Source organism: Equus quagga, chromosome 4 (genome assembly GCF_021613505.1).
Source record: "Equus quagga isolate Etosha38 chromosome 4, UCLA_HA_Equagga_1.0, whole genome shotgun sequence".
Lineage (NCBI taxonomy): Eukaryota > Metazoa > Chordata > Mammalia > Perissodactyla > Equidae > Equus > Equus quagga.
The window spans coordinates 40,529,209-40,546,974 of NC_060270.1; the positions used below are offsets into that span (position 1 = coordinate 40,529,209).

The following is a 17,766-nucleotide window of genomic DNA, read 5'->3' on the forward strand; positions in this document are numbered from 1 at the left end:
CCCCTGGCTGACTTTGTTATATTTTCGGAAGATTACTTCCATGTCACTATCACGTACCCTGTTTCTTGAAGAATAGTTTGCTGTTTCTCCCCTTAGAGTTCCTTACTCTTGGATTTTGGATTTTATCCTATAAATTACTGAAGGATTAAAATGACTTTAAGTAAATGACGACACCCCAGGCCAAACTCATAAGGAAGAATTTACTGTGTTTTTGTATTTATAGAAATGGTTTTAACTGTTTTTTTCTCCTTACTAACTTATTTTTAAAATCTGTAACAGGATTTTTACATTCAACAAGTAGAACGCCGAATGTCGCGGTTGAAGGGAGAAATTAATTCAGAAGAAAAACAAGCCCTTGAAGCAAAAGTGGTTGAACTTAAAAAGACATTCGAAGACAAAAAATCTACAGTTGGCCTTTTGGAAACACAGATCAAGAAGCTTCATGTAACTTAGCCAAAATACTCTTTACTCTTCAAATGTGCTAGTCATGAGTCATTCTGTTTAAGTGAACATGTTCCTCGGACTCTACTTCAGATAGGATGATTCCCAAGCTACCTACATGTATAACATATGTATGAATTAATGTTCATATCTCTATAATATGAGAATATAACATTACCATTATGTACTTACCTTATGCTAAATATATTACATGCTTTTAGTATTGTATTTCATTTAATCCTTATAAATGTCTTGTGAGGAAGCTATTATTACTTGTTTTACAGATTAAGCAACTTGTCCACGGTTACACAGCTGGTACACGGAGAGCAGAGATTTAATCCCCAGCCCATATGACTTCAAAATGCTCTTAAACAGTACACAATTTATAACATTGATAAATTCCAGTTTTCAGCTGTGTATCTGTCATAATAACTTGATTGCCCATTATCTCTGAAATGACCTCTCGAAGAAGCTGCTCTTTTATGGGTCATCTAATGTTGTTATTCAAATATTTACTTAGTTACAATATTTCAAATGACACGATTTTGTTAATAAGGTGAAGATGTTCTTCATCTTTAGGTATTTTAATATAAAACCTATGTTAGGGGGACCTATCAAATATAGAAGCTATGTTAAAGTTTAATTGGAGAGTGAGAGTGAAGGAGTGAGAATGTGGATCTGAATGGGACGAGAACTCCAGAGGGTTTAAATGTTACTTAACAGCTGGAAAGGCTGGTGATGAGCGTCCTCTAGTGGTTATTAGAAGAATTGTCCTGAATTCCTTTAGGAAGCTACCAAGGTGAAAGGGAGCTATTAACTTTTTAAAATTAAAAATTTTTTTAAAAATTTCAAGATAATAAAATTTTCGTTTGTAGTAGTTTGTAGCCTGATGAAATATCTTTTTAACTTCTTTCTTGGTTTAGTGGAAAAGAGCATATATTTTGGAATCAGAAAGAACTAGTTTTGAATGTCAAGGTTACACCGCTACTACTATTTTAACTTTCTGAGCTCTAGTTCACTCATCTATTAAATGGAAAAAATAATTTAATATTATTCTGGGGCATTTGGGAGAATTAGCAGCAATATATATGTCAACACAGTGCTTTTAGTAGGTACTCAATAAATGGTATCGTTTAATTATTTAAAATATGAGAATATTAATGCTCCAGAACGATAGGAGGGTGACATTTGTATCTGAACGTCTCTTGACTGAGTTGTGTCTGTTTTGCTGTGTGGGGCTGGATCCAGTGTTCCCTCTTTTAGCCACCGCCTGGCTCTGTCCATCATGCAGTTGTACTTATAGTGTTTATGCCTATCCCAACTCTGATTTTAACAGAGAGATAAATAAATGAATAGAAATGCAAGTGAATTTTTAAAGATATTGAAGCCAGTTACCCTTCTAATGAAGGTTTGCTCTCTCAATCGTTGCCTCAGATTGTAAAGTCATTCTGCATTCCCTCTCCCATGCCCCTCCATCTCTCATTTTGCATAATGGAAACTAATTTCTTCTGTTTGAAAATCATCCTAAATTAAAATTTTTTTTGTTCTAAAAATTAATTTTATGAAATCGTATCTTTATGTAAAAAAAAGTTCCTCTTCTTACTGTCTTGCTTCAGTCAGAGGTCTGATACTTCAGAGAAATACAGGCAATGAGAAAGGCAGAGGAAGGAGGGAGACAGGGAGAGAGGGAGAGAGAGAAAAAGAGAGAGATCTCGGAACTACAAAGTTTTTGCTTTAGGTACCCGAGGGCACTAACAGCACAAATCTTGTTCTGGGTTCTGGGTGGGAGGGAGGATAAAAACTGGCTAAAGCTAGAAAACGGGTATCTGGGTGTGTACAAGGCCCATTTATGCATCTGATGGAATTGGATCTTATCTAGTATTTTTCTCTCTAGCAATATGTGATTATATATGTAAGAATAATAATAATACATGACACTTCCATGTGTCAAACAGCATTGTATATACTCTGTGACAGTAACTTCTTAATCTTCAAACAACTCAGGGAGGTAGGTACTGTTATTATCTCCATTTTAGAAATGAGGAAACTGAGAAAGAGTAGGTTGCCCACCAGGGTCAGATGGCTAATATGGAATTAAGGCCATCTGATTCCAGAGCTTGTGCTGTTAACCAAGACCCTATACTTTCTCCGACTGTTAATGTTTTTACTTTCTGTGACTTGGGTTGAATCAAATAATGAACTCCAGAAGGTGAACATATATTGAACCAAAGCTTGGGCTCCCTGCTCTCATTTCTCCCCATAAATGGCATTAACCTAATCATTCAGGTTGAACTGTAACCATAAATAATATTTCCTAGAATTATCAAATTCAAACTAAGCCCAAATATCAATAGATGATAAAAATGAAAATCTTTCTGTGTGAATATCCATGTATATTATATTAGAGACATTAGAGCATGAAGAGTGAGATTAAAAAACCTGATTATTATAAATATTAATGGAGCATATAATTTATTGTAAGATATATTTAATATTGTTATTTAAATATGTATTTATGTACCTTTTTTCTTTTTTACAGAATGATCTTTACTTTATGAAGAAGTCAAATAGTAAAAATCATGATGAAAAACAGCTCCTCATGACCAAAATAAATGAACTAAACCTTTTCAATGACAGATCAGAGAAAGAACTTAATGAAGCCAAAGCTTTGAAACAGGTGCAGTAAAATCATATGCATATATAGCATTAAAAACTACGTTTTCATGCTAATTGAAGAAAATTTTAAAAAGATAGCAAATTATAAAGAAGAAAATCAGTCACTGTAATCACTGTACACAAGATAAACTCTTGAAGTGTATTATTTTCTTCCAGTCTTTTAAAGAAAATTGGCTTTAAATATTATATTTAAAAAAATTTTTAAATATATTGTACATGTTTCCAAAACATGAAATCTTCTTTAAAAAATATTTTTAAAGGCTTCTTACAGTCCACGGCAGGAAGTTACCGTAATCTATTTAACCAGCTCTTATTTTTTAGGTATGTGTTTGTTTCCAATGTTCCGCTGTTCTAAATACACATCATGTACTGTGCACATACATCACTGTACAGTTGTTCATTTAGTTCCTTAGGATAAATTTCGAGCTGTATAATTATGGTTCACAAAGAAAGAATATTTTCGTGTCTTGAAACTATTTTTAAGCCAAATTGCCCTCTCGAGGGTTCAGTTAAGACTCACCAGCAGTGTATAAGCATTCCATTTTACTCACCACCACCAAAGCGGGATAATATTATTTAGAAAATTGTTGTCAATTTGATGGACAAACATGGTATCTCATTGTTTTTACTCTGCATTTTTAAAATTGGTGACCTTTTAAAACATGTTATATTCAAACATAAAATTTTAAATATTTATGTTTAAGTAAAAATGTTTAAAACATTTTTTCTATGATGTTATGTTCCATAATATTTCTTTTTGGATTTCTAGCTTATGTTCTTGGCCCATATTTCCATTAGAAGGTTTATGTTTTTAAGTTTCTTTGCAAAAGATCTTCATATATAAAGATATTAACTCTGTCATAAATATTGTCAATATTTTTCCCATTTGTCTTTAAACTTTTAGTAAGATTTTTGACATAAAAACTTTTTTTAACGTCAAATATTTGTGTTTTTCTCTGTATAATTTTTATGCCTAGAAACTTCTTTTTCACACTAAAACTCAAATAAAAGTTTAGTATTTCTAGCAGCTGCATTGGTTTCATCTCTTACATTGTTTTTTCATTCATCTAGAATTTATTTTGGGTACATGTGAAATGTAGATATCTGATCTTTTCTCTAGCTGAAAAGCTGTGTTTTGAAATAGTAAAATTTTATTTTCTGGAATCTTTGTTTCTGGGGTTTCTACTTTGAAAATTGATCTATTTGTGTACTCTTGTGTCACTATTCTACTCATGATTGAAATGTTTTAAAATAAGAATTTATTTATACATTATTTTGTGAGGTTTAGTTTAGAATGTAAAAATTATCCATAGGATGTTATGTATATTCTGGATGTTGTAAGTTTCAATTTTAGGAATAACTTCTTCCTTTTTTTTTTTTTTAGTAAAACTTGAATGCAAAATTGAATTATAATAAAAGACTTGGAATAGCCATAAACTCTTTTTTTTAAAAGAAAAAGAACAAATAGAGTCATGACTCAGAGCAATTTAAATTTAACCCGAGTTGATATCTTGGTCAATAGTCAAATTAGAAAAAGTTGTATTTTCAAGTTTGACTTTTGTAGCAATAAAAAAGAAAAATATTTTGGTTTGGGTGTACAAATAAATATTTCAATATTTGACAATTTTGTTATGTTGATAGGATTTGATGATTGAAGACAATCTTTTAAAACTTGAAGTTAAACGTACTCGAGAAATGCTTCACAGTAAGGCAGAAGAAGTTCTTTCTCTGGAGAAAAGAAAGCAGCAGATACGCACAGCTATGGAAGAACGAACTGAAGAAATTAAGGTTCACAAAACAATGCTTGCATCACAAATAAGATATGTTGATCAAGAACGGCAAAACATAAGGTAATAATAAGAGTCTTAAAATACTGCTAAAGAATTTTGAAAATATTAAGTTAATGTCAGAAGAACTGACTGCTCTCTCCACCACCTGGATGTCCTTCTTTTTCTTAATCATTTGAAAAGGCTTCTAATGTAATATATAGGACATATTTTAACCATAAATCTATGCTTTTCCGCCCTTTCTCCTTTGGTTAACGCCTCATTCTTTAGATGCTGCCTTATACAATAGGATCATTAATCAAACCCTTGGAAGTGATTTTGGTGTATAGTTTGTGGTAAGGGTCAGTTACATGTTTTCCCTTATGGATACCCAATAGCTGTCATTATCGAAGCTATTTTTCCCTAGAGGTTTTGCATTTTATAAGATTTATTCCTGGCTACATGTTAATTTTTTTTAACATTACTGTCAATGTTATTTCCTTTTAAAACATTTGATTTTTGATCTGTTCCTGGTATACAGAAATACAGTTGATTTCTGTATATTAAGTATCCAGCAACCTTGCTTAAACTCATTAATTCTACCAACTGATCTGTAGATTCTAATTTCTAGGTATTTCATTCACATCATTTGCACATAACTTTTTTTCATCTTTTGTGTCTTCCTTTTCAATCTTTATAGCTTTCTTTTTCTTGCTTTGTTGCCCTTGTTATCATTTCAATGCTGAGTAGCAGTGGTGACTGCAGATACCCTGGTCTTACACCTGATCTCAAAGGGAAAGTGTCCATTGTTTCACCTTAAGTGTGAACTGGTTTTTTATTAATTTTTTAGTTTTTGAGGAAGATTAGCCCTGAGCTAACATCTGCTGGCAATTCTCCTCTTTTTGCTGAGGAAGACTGGCCCTGAGCTAACATCCGTGCCCATCTTCCTCTACTTTATACGTGGGACACCTGCCACAGCATGGCTTGACAAGTGGGGCCATGTCGGCACCCGGGATCTGAAGTGGCGGACCCTGGGCTGCCGAAGTGGAACGTGTGCACTTAACCGCTGCGCCACCGGGCCAGCCCCTACCATAGTGTTTTTTGAGATACTCTTTATAATATTAAGGGAACTCCCATCTATTTTCATTCTTTGCTAAGACGTTGTTTTAATTTGTTTAATCAGGAATGGATATTGAATTTTCTTAGATGCTTTTTCTGCATTCATTGATATGATGTAGCTCCTTTAATCTGTTAACGTAATTAATGTATTGATTCATTTTTTCAAAGTTAAAACAACCTTACATTCCTGGAATAAATGCAACTTGTCTGTCACATATTACATTTTGTATATATCTAGATTCTGTTTGGTAATATTTTCATATGGTTTTTGCAACCATGCTTATAATTATTTTTTCTCTACTGCCCTTGTTATCAGGTTATTAAATTTATGTCTACTTCCATAAAATGATTTATGTGTGTTCCTTATTTTTCTATACTGTGGATAAGTTTGTAAAAGAGTAGAATTATATCTTTCTTGAATTTTCAAAGACCTCACTGGTAAGGCCATTGGAGGCCTGGAGTTTTTTGAAGAGGATTTTCAACTGTTGGTTCGATTTATTTATTGGTTATAGGACAATGCAGATTTTGTATTTCTTCTTGAATCAGTTTTAGTAAATTATATTTTTCTCTAGGAAAACTTTTCCATTTAATCTAAAATTTCAAAGTTATTTCCATAAAGTTGTTCACAATATCATTGTATTATTGATTAACAGCTGCAGTTATTGGTTATTTGTGACTTCTCTTTTTTGGGTGGGATAAGTCAGTAGTTAATTTTATTACTCTTTGAAAAATAATCAACTATTGCTGATTTTTTCTATTTTCTATTTTATTAATTGTAGCTCTCACATTTACTACTTTTTCCTTCTATTTTTGTGGGTTTATTTTGATGTTCCTTTTCTAACTTTTTGAGATAGATGCTTAGCTATTAATTTTCAACTTTGAAGGCTAAACAGTTCCTCTAAGTACTACTTTAGCTGTATTCTACGCATTTTTTTATAAGTGCCAGATAGTAAATATTATAGGTTTTGTGGGCCATATGGTCTCTGTTGCAACAACTCAATTTGTTATTGTAGAAGGAAAGCAGTCATAGACAATGCAAATAAATCAGCATGGCTGAGTTCCAATAAAACTTTATGGACCCTGAAATTTGAATTTCATATAATTTTTATTTTTCATGAAATACAATTTTCCTCTTGGTTTTTTTCAACCACTTTACGTTAAAACATGTAAAAGCCAGGGCCGGTCCGGTGGTGTAGTGGTTAAGTTCATGTGCTCTGCTTCTGTGGCCTGGGGTTTGCAGGCCCAGATCCTGGGCATGGACCTTACACTGCTCGTCAAGCTACACTGTGGTGGCATCCCACATAAAGTAGAGGAAGATTGGCACAGATGTTAGCTCAGTGACAATCTTCCTCAAGCAAAAAGAAAAAAAAAGTAAAAGCCATTCTTTGCTTGAGGGCTGTACAAAAACAGGTGGCAGGGCAGGATGCCTTGCTGATCCTGGCTTTTTATCCCTGAGTAGTAATATTCCATTGTGTATATCTACCCCAGTTTATATATACATTTACCTGTTGATGAACACTTGAATTGTTTCCAGTTTTTGGCTATTGCAGATAAAGCTGCTATGGACATGTGTGTTCTTGACATGGATATATGCTCTCTTTTCTCTTGGGTAAATACCTACAAGTGTAATAGCTGGATCCTATGGTAGGTATTCTTATTGTCTTTCCTGTCTTTCATTAGTTTTACTGAATTTTGTTTTTTTCCTTCTTTTCTCTTTAATTATTGGACTATCTACACTCTAATTTTAATTATTTTGTTGGTTATTCTTAAATTCAAAAGAAATTTTAATCTTCCTATTTCTCTAGGAATACTGGAGATTAATTAGTTCCTATTGTTTTTTTCTTCCTAAGAGAAATAAGACTTTTTGCATCTTTTACTGGTGCATTTCCTCTCTCCATCTTTCATGTGTTGTTGAAATCCCTGATTATAGTTTCAGGTTGTTATTTATTGTTTCTTTTTCTTTTTGAGGAAGATTAGACCTGAGCTAACATCTGCCGCCAATCCTCCTCTTTTTGCTGAGGAAGACTGGCACTGAGCTAACATCCCTGCCCATCTTCCTCTACTTTATATGTGGGGTGCCTACCACAGCATGGCTTGCCACTCGGTGCCCTGTCTGCACCCAGGATCCGAACTGGCGAACCCCGGGCTGCCAAAGCAGAACATGCGAATTTAACTGCTGCCTCACTAGGCTGGCCCCATACTTATTGTTTCTAATAGTATGTCTCTACTTTTTGAAGAACTCCTTTCTTATAACTTGCATTAAACTGTACAGCCAATTGCCAGCATCATTTCAACCTGTTTTACTTGTTTCTTGGTTTAATAATCTTTCATGTATCCTTTGTCATCTTATTTTCTTGGATTCCTGTTTTCACTTTTGCGGACTCAGTTGAATTTTTTTTCAGGTTTGATGTTTTCTGAAATTTGAGTCCTTGCATGTTTTAAACATATTTATTCTATCCCATATTTGAATTACAGTTGAACTTGGGAAGCATTATTTCATATTCTGCTAGACTACAGTGTTATTTATGAGAGGTCTGATTCTGGACTAATTCATTTTATTTTGTGGGGAATCTGGTTTTTGTTTTGTTTCCAGAAGCTTTGGGACAATCTTTTTATACTTGGGGTTTCAGAATCTCCTCGTGTCTGGGTGTTTTATCTTTTTTCATTTTCCTTGTTTGACCCTTGGTGGAGTCTTTCAATTATTTCATTTAAGTCTTTCTTCAGGTCAGGAAAATATTTTTCTATTCTTTAATTTTTCTCTCACACCACTCTCTATTCTTCCCATTTGTTGCTGATTTTTAATGGATGTTGGCCTTCTTAGATCTGTCTTCCAGATTTCTTAACTTTTCTCTTGTTTTTAATTTTCTTTTCTTTTTATTCCACTTTTTTGTATTTTCTCATTCTTTCCCCCCTCATTCTCCTCCTTTCTATCTCCTCCCCACCCCCGCCTCTGCCTCTCTTTCTCCATCTCTCTAACTCACTGATTCAATCTTTCTGCTTCACGACTTTTAAATTGAAAAGGGGAAATTATTTGCAAGAACTCTTGTTCCTTTATTTGTCCTTTCTTTTCATAGTAGCCTATTCTTATTTTATGGGTATTTTGGGAATACTTTTAGAGCATAGTAATTAGAATACTTTGAAAGTTCTCTTCTACCCCATTCATTATCTTTGTTTCTCTTAGGGTCTGTTCTGTCTTTGCTCATTTTGTTGTTTTCATTCATACTGTTAGCTTTCTACAAATGTCTGATAGTCCTTGACTTTCTGTTGTATTTGTTAACAAACGCTTGATTAATAATCGTGGTGATTGGTACAGCTAGCTGGTATGGGTTTCTTCTTCAATTAGGTAGATCTCTTTCTCCAACAGGTCTCTCCTCTAAATGGGAAGACTCTAGGCTCTGGGCTAGTCTGTCCCTTCAGGAGCCTAAGAAGTTTGTCCCTAAAGGAGTTTATTTTGGGTGATAAAGCTTTTATTTCATTCCTCGGTGGAACTGCCTTTCTTTCTTATTAACCTCCACTACTGTGGAGGCCTGGAATTACATCTTTCTTTTTTTTTTTTTTTTTTTTTTTTTTTTTTTTGCTTTTCTCTCCAGCTCCAACATACAATGCCAGACACTGGTAATTTTGGGGGTTATCGTTGGAGCATAAATAATTGCTCGACATCTCTGTGTACGTTGAGGGGTTGAGGAAAGTGGCCCAGATGTTCTGTAGGCAATCCCTTTATTAATTACCTTGACAATACCCTCAGAGATCACTCTTGCTCTTTTTATTTCTTATTCCTGAGTTTGGATTTTCTCCAGACTTCTTTGGTGAAAAATGGCTCTTATTTCTGCATTAATCTTTTGTGTGTATCTCCATTCTCCCTACCCCCCGCCAATTGTATCCCATTTGCTTTCCATTTTTTCATGAATTCATGTAGAAATTCTGTCTTGTTCCCAGAGCTGTGGTGGTTTTTTTCTCCTTTCATCTTTCCATTTTAGGAAGAAGGAGAGATATACTTGTGTTCAGTCCACCATCTTCAGCTGGAAGGCCCACAAGCCTTGTCGTTTACAACCACATAAAGGATCAGTAAATATTTTCTGATGAAACAATAGTAACATTAAAATATAAGCAAAGTTGTAACTTCTGATGCTTGATATATTTTGCCATCAACTTTCTTTAGGAGTAGGAAAACTGGTAGGTTGAAAATTTCTTTTCACCTTGGTTGGATGGCTCACTTTCATGAGGTTGTAGCAGACAAATGAGTCACTCTGCATTTTCCCATGCATAGATTAGCATTATTAGTACTATAAAATAAGTTAAAAATAGTTCATAAAATATAACTTGATGGAAATAAAAGGAAAAAAGTAACCAGCAGATTTAAGAATCTAAATCTTGGGGGACAGTTCTCCATGGGTTTCTCGTATTTCTGCATGCTTTGCAAGGTGAGGCACTAACCGTCCTGTTCTAGACTATCTTTTAAAAAAATGTTGGTAAAAAACACATAACATAAAATTTACCATCTTCACCATTTTTAAGTGTACAGTTCAGTAGATTTAAGTATATTCACATTGTTGTGCAACAAATCTCCAGAAATTTTTCATGTTGCAAAACTGAAATTCTATACCCATTAGACTCTAACTCCCCACTTCCCTCTCCCTGTGGTCCTTGGTAACTATCATTCTTTCTGTTTGTATGAATTTGACTACTTTAGAGACCCCATATAAGTAGAATCATATAGTATTTGGTTTTTTGTGACTGGCTTATTTCACTTAGCACAGTGTCCTCAAGCTTCATCCCTGAGGCATGTGAATTTACTTTTAAGACTGAATAATATTCCATAGTGTGTATATACCACATTTTGTTTAGCCATTCATCTGTCCATGGACATTTAGGTTTCTTCCACCCCTTGGCTATTGTGAATAATGCTGCTATCAACTTTGGTGTGCTGATATCTCTTCGAGAACCTGCTTTCAGTTCTTTCGGCTATATACCCAGAGGTGGGATTGCTCGATCATATGGTAGTTCTATTTTCAATTTTTTAAGGAACCACTATACTGTTTTCCACGGCAGTTGCACTATTTTACAGTCCCACCAACAGTGCATAAGGGTTCCAATTTTTCCACATCATCACCAATACTTTTGTTTGTTTGTTTTTTGATAGTAGCCATGCTAATGAGTGCGAGGTGATCTTAGTGTGGTTTTGGTTTGCATTGGACTATCTTTTAAAAGATGTTTAGATAGTGAACAGCCTTGGAAGCTAGAAGTAGTATCTCTCTCTGGAGCAAAAGTTAGGTGTGTTTGTTTTCTTCCCTTTATAAAATATTTGGATTACCTAAGCTTGAGGTTCCTGAGCTGTGACGTAAGCCTGTGTTTGCAGCATCCATTTGAACCACTCCTCACTTGCATGAAACTTCGGGAGCAAGGGGAACCAATGCAAACAGGAAGCTCATGCTACTTGGTTTGCCATGAGTGATAAAGTCCTTTTTCTCTGAGCCGGGAATCTTGTCCCTTTTGTCAGTATCCATGAAACTGTGGCAGGCTAACTTGTTACCTTTCAAATAGGGTGAAATCTGAGACCCTTCACACTGAATTATAAAATTGAAAAGTGAGAACATATTTAACCTGTTTGAGTTCAGTAGTAACCCAATACAAATGTCTTCTATAAAAACACTATAATCCTTTTAAAAAAAGTATGTTGTTTGGTTTTCAGTGTTGAGTTTTTCTTTTTCTTTCCATATTAGTGCTGAGTTTCATGAGCGGCTAAGTAAAATTGATAAGCTGAAGAATAGATATGAAATTCTTACTGTTGTTATGCTGCCTCCTGAAGGAGAAGAGGAGAAAACACAGGCCTATTATGTAATAAAGGTAATCTTAATTGATTTACAGTTGTGATAGAATGAAGTATCCTTTGTTAACTCTTCTTAACTAAAATTGCATTTTTTTTTTTTTTTTTTTTGCCACGAAGTTTCAAATTTCATCACTCTAGTAGCTATTGCACTTAATTAGAGCCAGGAAACATTAGTTGCTAGATGGAGGTACAGAAGTGCCATTAGTTTTATACACCTCCAGTCCATGAAGTCAAAGAGAGGTCTGGACCACTGTTTGACTTTTTTTTCTTTTTTTTTGCTATCATTTGTGTCATGTCAATTCCCCTCCTTTATTCAAGATTCATAATCTCAGTAAGATCTACTATCTGAGTGTCTTAGCATGTATGTGACAACCTGTTCAGCACCTCAGGCTCAAAGCTTGACTTCGCTATAGCCACCTACTCATATGGGCACACCCTAGACCTTATCATCACCTGGAGCCATACCACCTCTGAAATCTTACACTCCAATTTACCACTGCAGTCCTGGTATGGCAGATATCCAGAGAGGAAGAGGGCTGTTCCTTTGTCTTCATATTAGATGGGAGACAACAGATCAGGTGAATCTGCTCTGTTCAAATATTTGAGTGTTGTTTGCCGTCTCATGGTTATCTTTATGTAGTGACCCACAGGGGAAATTCAGAAGTCATCAGGAATTGGATACAGTTCCCTTGCTGAGTACTGCTATAGTCATCTTTCCCGTGTAGAAAATACCCTGAACAGGTGTGATTTCCTTTACAGAGAGGTCTGGGAAGTTACTCAAAATACCATAAAGAAGGAATGGAAATTGTAACAACTCACTTTTCCTGTATCATAGATAGATAGGAGTGGGAAGATCTCCCAGTTCACACCTTTAGGGATGGCCCTTGTGGGTGCTCCCTCCCCTCTGACTTAATCTTCCAAGTTTCCTTCTGGAGCCCTTCTTTGAGGCTACCCCTAACACTTAATACTAAGTGTGCTTGCCTGCCACCTTGGCTTAGGAAACTCCACCTAACCTATATGAGAAATGAGTCCCAGCTCTCAGATCCTTCTTGAAACTCATCAGTCTATAGTACCTCAGGCTGCTGCCCAATCTTAACAGGACTTTCCTCAAGTTTTAAAGTTTCCCAAGGGGTGAAGAGTAGGTTCTACTGTAAGTGTTGGGAAGAAGGTAGATGTTACAATTCCAGTTAAGTTTCTCTACCAACAAGGGCTGTGATAAGTTACCCAAAAGTACTGGCGGTGTTAAAGTGCCTTTGTCCATATCTTGGTTCTATCACTGACTAGGTAGGTGACCTTGAATAAGTTATTTAACAATTTGGTTTTAAATAGTTAAATTTAGTTTTCTAACTTGCAAAATGAGGATAATATTCTTACTTTTGTTGTGAGGCGTAAATGAGAAAATATATGTAAAGCCCTTAAAACAGTACCTGGAACAAAATGAGCCCTCAATAAATATTAGCCATCATTATTGTTATTGTTATCCTAGGAAAACAGGCAAATTTTATGAAGAAGAGTATTCCTTCTGTTTACAGAGAAGGTGCTGGATAAATATCAGTATAATGAATATGAATGAAGGCTATCAGTTACCTTTGTCAGTTTCCTGATGCCACACTTCACTTTCCATCTTTTCCAGGGTCCACAGCTTGCCAGTTATTCCCATTGTTCATTGCACAGCATATTTAAACGTTTTACTCATAATACTCCACATGTGCCAAATGTGTAAAAATGAAACTTACTTTACAGCTAAACTCAGTCTGGCTTATGTTGAGAAAAATTACCCATGACCTGAAAATGGTCAAAAGCAGTCTGTGGGTGTGAAGTAATGCCAGGGCGTGGTGACACCAGACTTGGCATTTTCTAAGGATTATCTGATTCTATAGGAGTGCACACTTTTGACTGATTTTCTGTTGACTAACCTATTTTACAAACTCTGTAGGGATAGATGTTAAATTGTAGAAAACTGATAGTAATGCATATGATTCTTGTCCATAACAATGTAAAGGAATTTTGGCCAGTAGAAATACAACTGACTTACATTCTGTAGGAAAGATAACACAAGCATTATATTTTATTGCCATAAAAGATATTAACTAGTTTCATATCCATATGCAAATTTATTTCAGCATTTCTGACTGTGTACATATATAAAATCTGTCCAATTCCTCTGAACTTGTCTAAACGTCTTACTGATTCCTTGAGTTGAATGAAATTTTTGGCACATGTTCATTTTATATTTGTATGAGAATAATTTTTAACGTTTTGAAAATAATACTTCAGCAGCTTCACTGCTGGGAAAAGCTTAAACTTGCCAATTAGAAGTTAACCGTCACTTCTGTTTTGAATGTGGTAGACTTAGTGCGTAAATTTAGTCAATTCAAGATTCTTTCCCTTCCTTATATCCTTTACATTCCTCCCAAAGGTGATCTTTCCTGATGGGCACATGTATGTATGTTTATAGCACTGGGGAAGAGGAATTTGGTCACAGTGCTAACCACTGTCCTCCCTTCTGCATGTTGTATTTCAGGGGTAAGCAAACTATGGACCCTGGACCAAAAGCTGTCCATTGCTGCTTTGTAAATAAGTACTGGAACATATAATACATAAATCATTTATTTATATATTGTGTATGGCTGCCTTCATCCTACAATATCAGTAGTAATAAGGATGAGTAGTTTTGACAGAGTCTGAATGGCCCATCAAGACTACAATATTTACTGTCTTGTCCTTTACATACAAAGTTTGTTGACCCCTTGTATGAATTTGCTAGGGCTGCTGTAACAAACTACCACAAGCTAGGTAGCTTAAACTACAGAGAGGTATTGTCTCCTGGTTTAGAGGGTGGAAGTCCAAGACGAAGGTGTCGGCAGGCGGGTTCCTTCTGAGGGCTGAGGGAGACTCTGTTCTATGCCTCTCTCCCAGCTTCTGGTGGTTTGCTGGCAATCTTTGGTGTTCCCTGGCTTATGGAAACATCACCATGATCTCTGCCATCATCTTCACATGACATTGTCCCTGTGTCTCTTCAGTCTCCCCTCTGGGAATGTGTCTGTGTCCAAATTTCCCATGTTTGTTTAAGCCCTGCCCTAATGCCTTCATTGTAACTCGACTACATCTGCAAAGACCCTATTTCCAAGTAAGGTCACATTCTGACGTGCTGGGGGTTAGGACTTTAACATATCTTTTTTGGGAGAAACAATCACTCATAGCCCTCGTTTTTGGTCCTGCAGTAGCCTCGTGTCTATGGGGTATACATAGTTTTGTTTGTCCTTTCACTCACCCTAGTATCTTCTAGTATCTCACTCTTAAGAGCCAGACTGAAAAATATGATCAGTAACCAATGAGGGTCTGGCATTTTTCAAATCTCATTTCCAAGTTCCTCTTTATTTGGAAATAGTCCAATTCTGACCACAATTTAATGTTTCCAATGAAATTACGAGAAAATGCTTTAAAATGTTGACAGAAAGGTATAAATAAAAATTTCTTCCAAATATTAGCTTTTCTAATCCCGGGTAATAAGTATACATTATATAATCTCTGATTTAGAGACAAGTGGGACTTTAGAGTTTTAGAAATTTAAGGCATATGTGGAATTAGATCAGGAATTTGTATAAATGAACAAATTCAACCCCTTCATTTGACAAATAAAGAAACTGAACTCGGGGAAGGGAAGTGAATTATTTAATGTTACTCAACTCCACAACTAAAATCTAGCTGTTTTGATTTATTTTAGCTCTTTCTTCCACTACACTATGTTTCAAAATAAATGGCTGCTAATTCTAGACTCAATTTAAAGGAATTAGATGTAATTTATCTAAGAACTTTTTTTTGCTAAATCTTTATTTTTTATTATGTACTATTTGCTATAAAAACATGTATAACATATTTTGAAGCATAATAAAACAAAAAACAGTGAAAATGTTAAGAAATATTACCAATAAAACCTTTCCAATGACCACATTCTAGCTTAAATACACATACCTAGGAAGTGAATAAATTAACAAATAAAATTATTAGATGCATGCTATCCTTGTCAACCCTTAATTGGAGAAGTTCTTTGGAACTGTTTGGGTACAACTCTAGAGATACTAGTACAGTGACAGAATTAAGCTGGAAAAAGTCACTTAGTATGTCCTCTCACTGTGGAAGTTTTGGTTTTCAGCAATTTATAGACATCACTTTTCCAGCCACATTTATCATGATTATCTTCAATTTTTAAAAATTATTTTAAAAATGTGGTGAAATATATATAAAATTAGCCATTTTAACTATTTTAAAATGTACAGTTCAGTGGTATTAAGTACATTCACAATGTTGTGCAACCAACACTAACATCCGTCTCCAAAGCTTTTTTCATCTTTCAAAACTGAATCTGTGCCCATTAAACAATAGCTCCCATTTCCCTCTCTCCCTAACCCCTGGCAACCTCCATTCTACTTTCCAGCTCTGCAAATTTGACTACTCTCGATACCTCACGTAAGTGGAATCATGCAGTATTTTTGCTTTTAAAAATATGTAACACTTCACAAATTTGCATGTCATTTTGCCCAAGTGCCATGCAAATCTTCTCTATATGGTTCCAACTGCAGCATGTACTACTGAAGTGAGTATTCTTTCTAATTTTAACATCACTTAACTGCTCAAAGATGTTGAAATCCTATTTCTAATAAGACACACATAACTGGGTTGGGAATGATAAGCATTCACTTTCCTCGGTGTAGCTTGCTCACCTCTTTTACTTCTAAGATTTAAAATGCGGGTGTTTCTAAGCCTTTCAAGCCAGAAACATACATTCTTCTTATTTAACCTATAGTTTGAAACCTCCTTCTAGTTAACCCTGTTTCTCTTCCCAGTAAAGTTTATACCTGCTTAACTTTTTGGTAATTTTTGTTGGAGAGTTTTAATGTAAGCTTGGTTAGTTACTACATTTCCATCACGGTTTTGTATCCTATGTGCTGTATTTTGAAGGCCTTGAGGATGTGGTCTTCTGCTCTAAATCAAGTGCAGTAAATAAATGCTTGGTGCTGCACGTAGGCTCAAGGCAAATTAGTATTGTTGTGAGTTAAATATTTCCTGCCCTGAAAAGAGACATTCTCCCCCAAGGTAATACTTTTACTCAATCAGTTCTATTCTGTATTTCATAGGCTGCTCAAGAAAAGGAAGAACTTCAAAGGGAAGGTGACAGTTTGGATGCTAAGATCAACAAAGCTGAAAAAGAAATCTATGCTCTAGAAAACACCTTGCAAGTGCTCAACAGTTGCAACAACAATTACAAACAATCCTTTAAAAAAGTGACTCCATCTAGTATGTAGGAGTTATGAAATTTTTTTTAATTATGCTGTACAGTTATTTTAAAAAGAACACTGAGACATGGAAAACAAAAATGTACCATGTTTGAGTCAGGAAAACTAACCATACCCCCTCCCCCTTTAGTAAGTGCTAAGTGTTATTTTCATTATTCTAGTGTTCTAGTGATATGGCATATCACTTCTCTAGGGAATTAATTTCAAATCTGAAGAAAACAGCAACCCATTGCCTGCTCTATGTTGACAAAACAAAAATGACCACATGCCCATACTGTTTTTCAACAAGGAGACATAAGGAATTTATTAACCTTTCAAAACAAAAAATGTTAGAAGTTTAACATATGTAAAACTTTAAAACTGCTTTCTACACAGCATGTTAGAAATTTAGACTAAAAGTTCTCTAAATTCTAGGTGATGAATATGAGCTAAAAATCCACCTGGAAGAACAAAAAAGAGCTGCTGATGAAAAATACAGATACAAACAAAGACAAATCAGAGAACTACAGGAAGATATCCAGGTAAATTCTACAGGCTTTAGTAATAAGCCCTTAGTAAAAGTTAATCATTATTATCACTATACTTTGTTATCTTGTACAAAGGAGACAATGTTTTAGAGAAGTAGATACTAAGAGATAAA

General features: G+C 34.9%; 1 protein-coding gene and 1 non-coding gene across 4 annotated transcripts in view; one reads left to right on the forward strand and one right to left on the reverse strand.

The window, feature by feature from the left end:
* Positions 1 to 17,766, forward strand: part of CCDC39 (coiled-coil domain containing 39) — a 41,852-nt gene that overhangs the window by 20,048 nt on the left and 4,038 nt on the right. For all 3 annotated transcript variants that reach the window (XM_046659711.1, XM_046659712.1, XM_046659714.1), the window contains 6 exons: positions 280 to 444; positions 2,981 to 3,118; positions 4,759 to 4,967; positions 11,723 to 11,846; positions 16,968 to 17,127; positions 17,541 to 17,647. In XM_046659711.1, the coding sequence (XP_046515667.1) occupies positions 280 to 444; positions 2,981 to 3,118; positions 4,759 to 4,967; positions 11,723 to 11,846; positions 16,968 to 17,127; positions 17,541 to 17,647 (903 nt within the window). The remainder of the gene's footprint in view (positions 1 to 279; positions 445 to 2,980; positions 3,119 to 4,758; positions 4,968 to 11,722; positions 11,847 to 16,967; positions 17,128 to 17,540; positions 17,648 to 17,766) is intronic.
* LOC124238784 (U6 spliceosomal RNA) lies at positions 16,331 to 16,432 on the reverse strand. Its single transcript, XR_006888388.1, has one exon. It is a non-coding gene; the product is annotated as a U6 spliceosomal RNA (small nuclear RNA).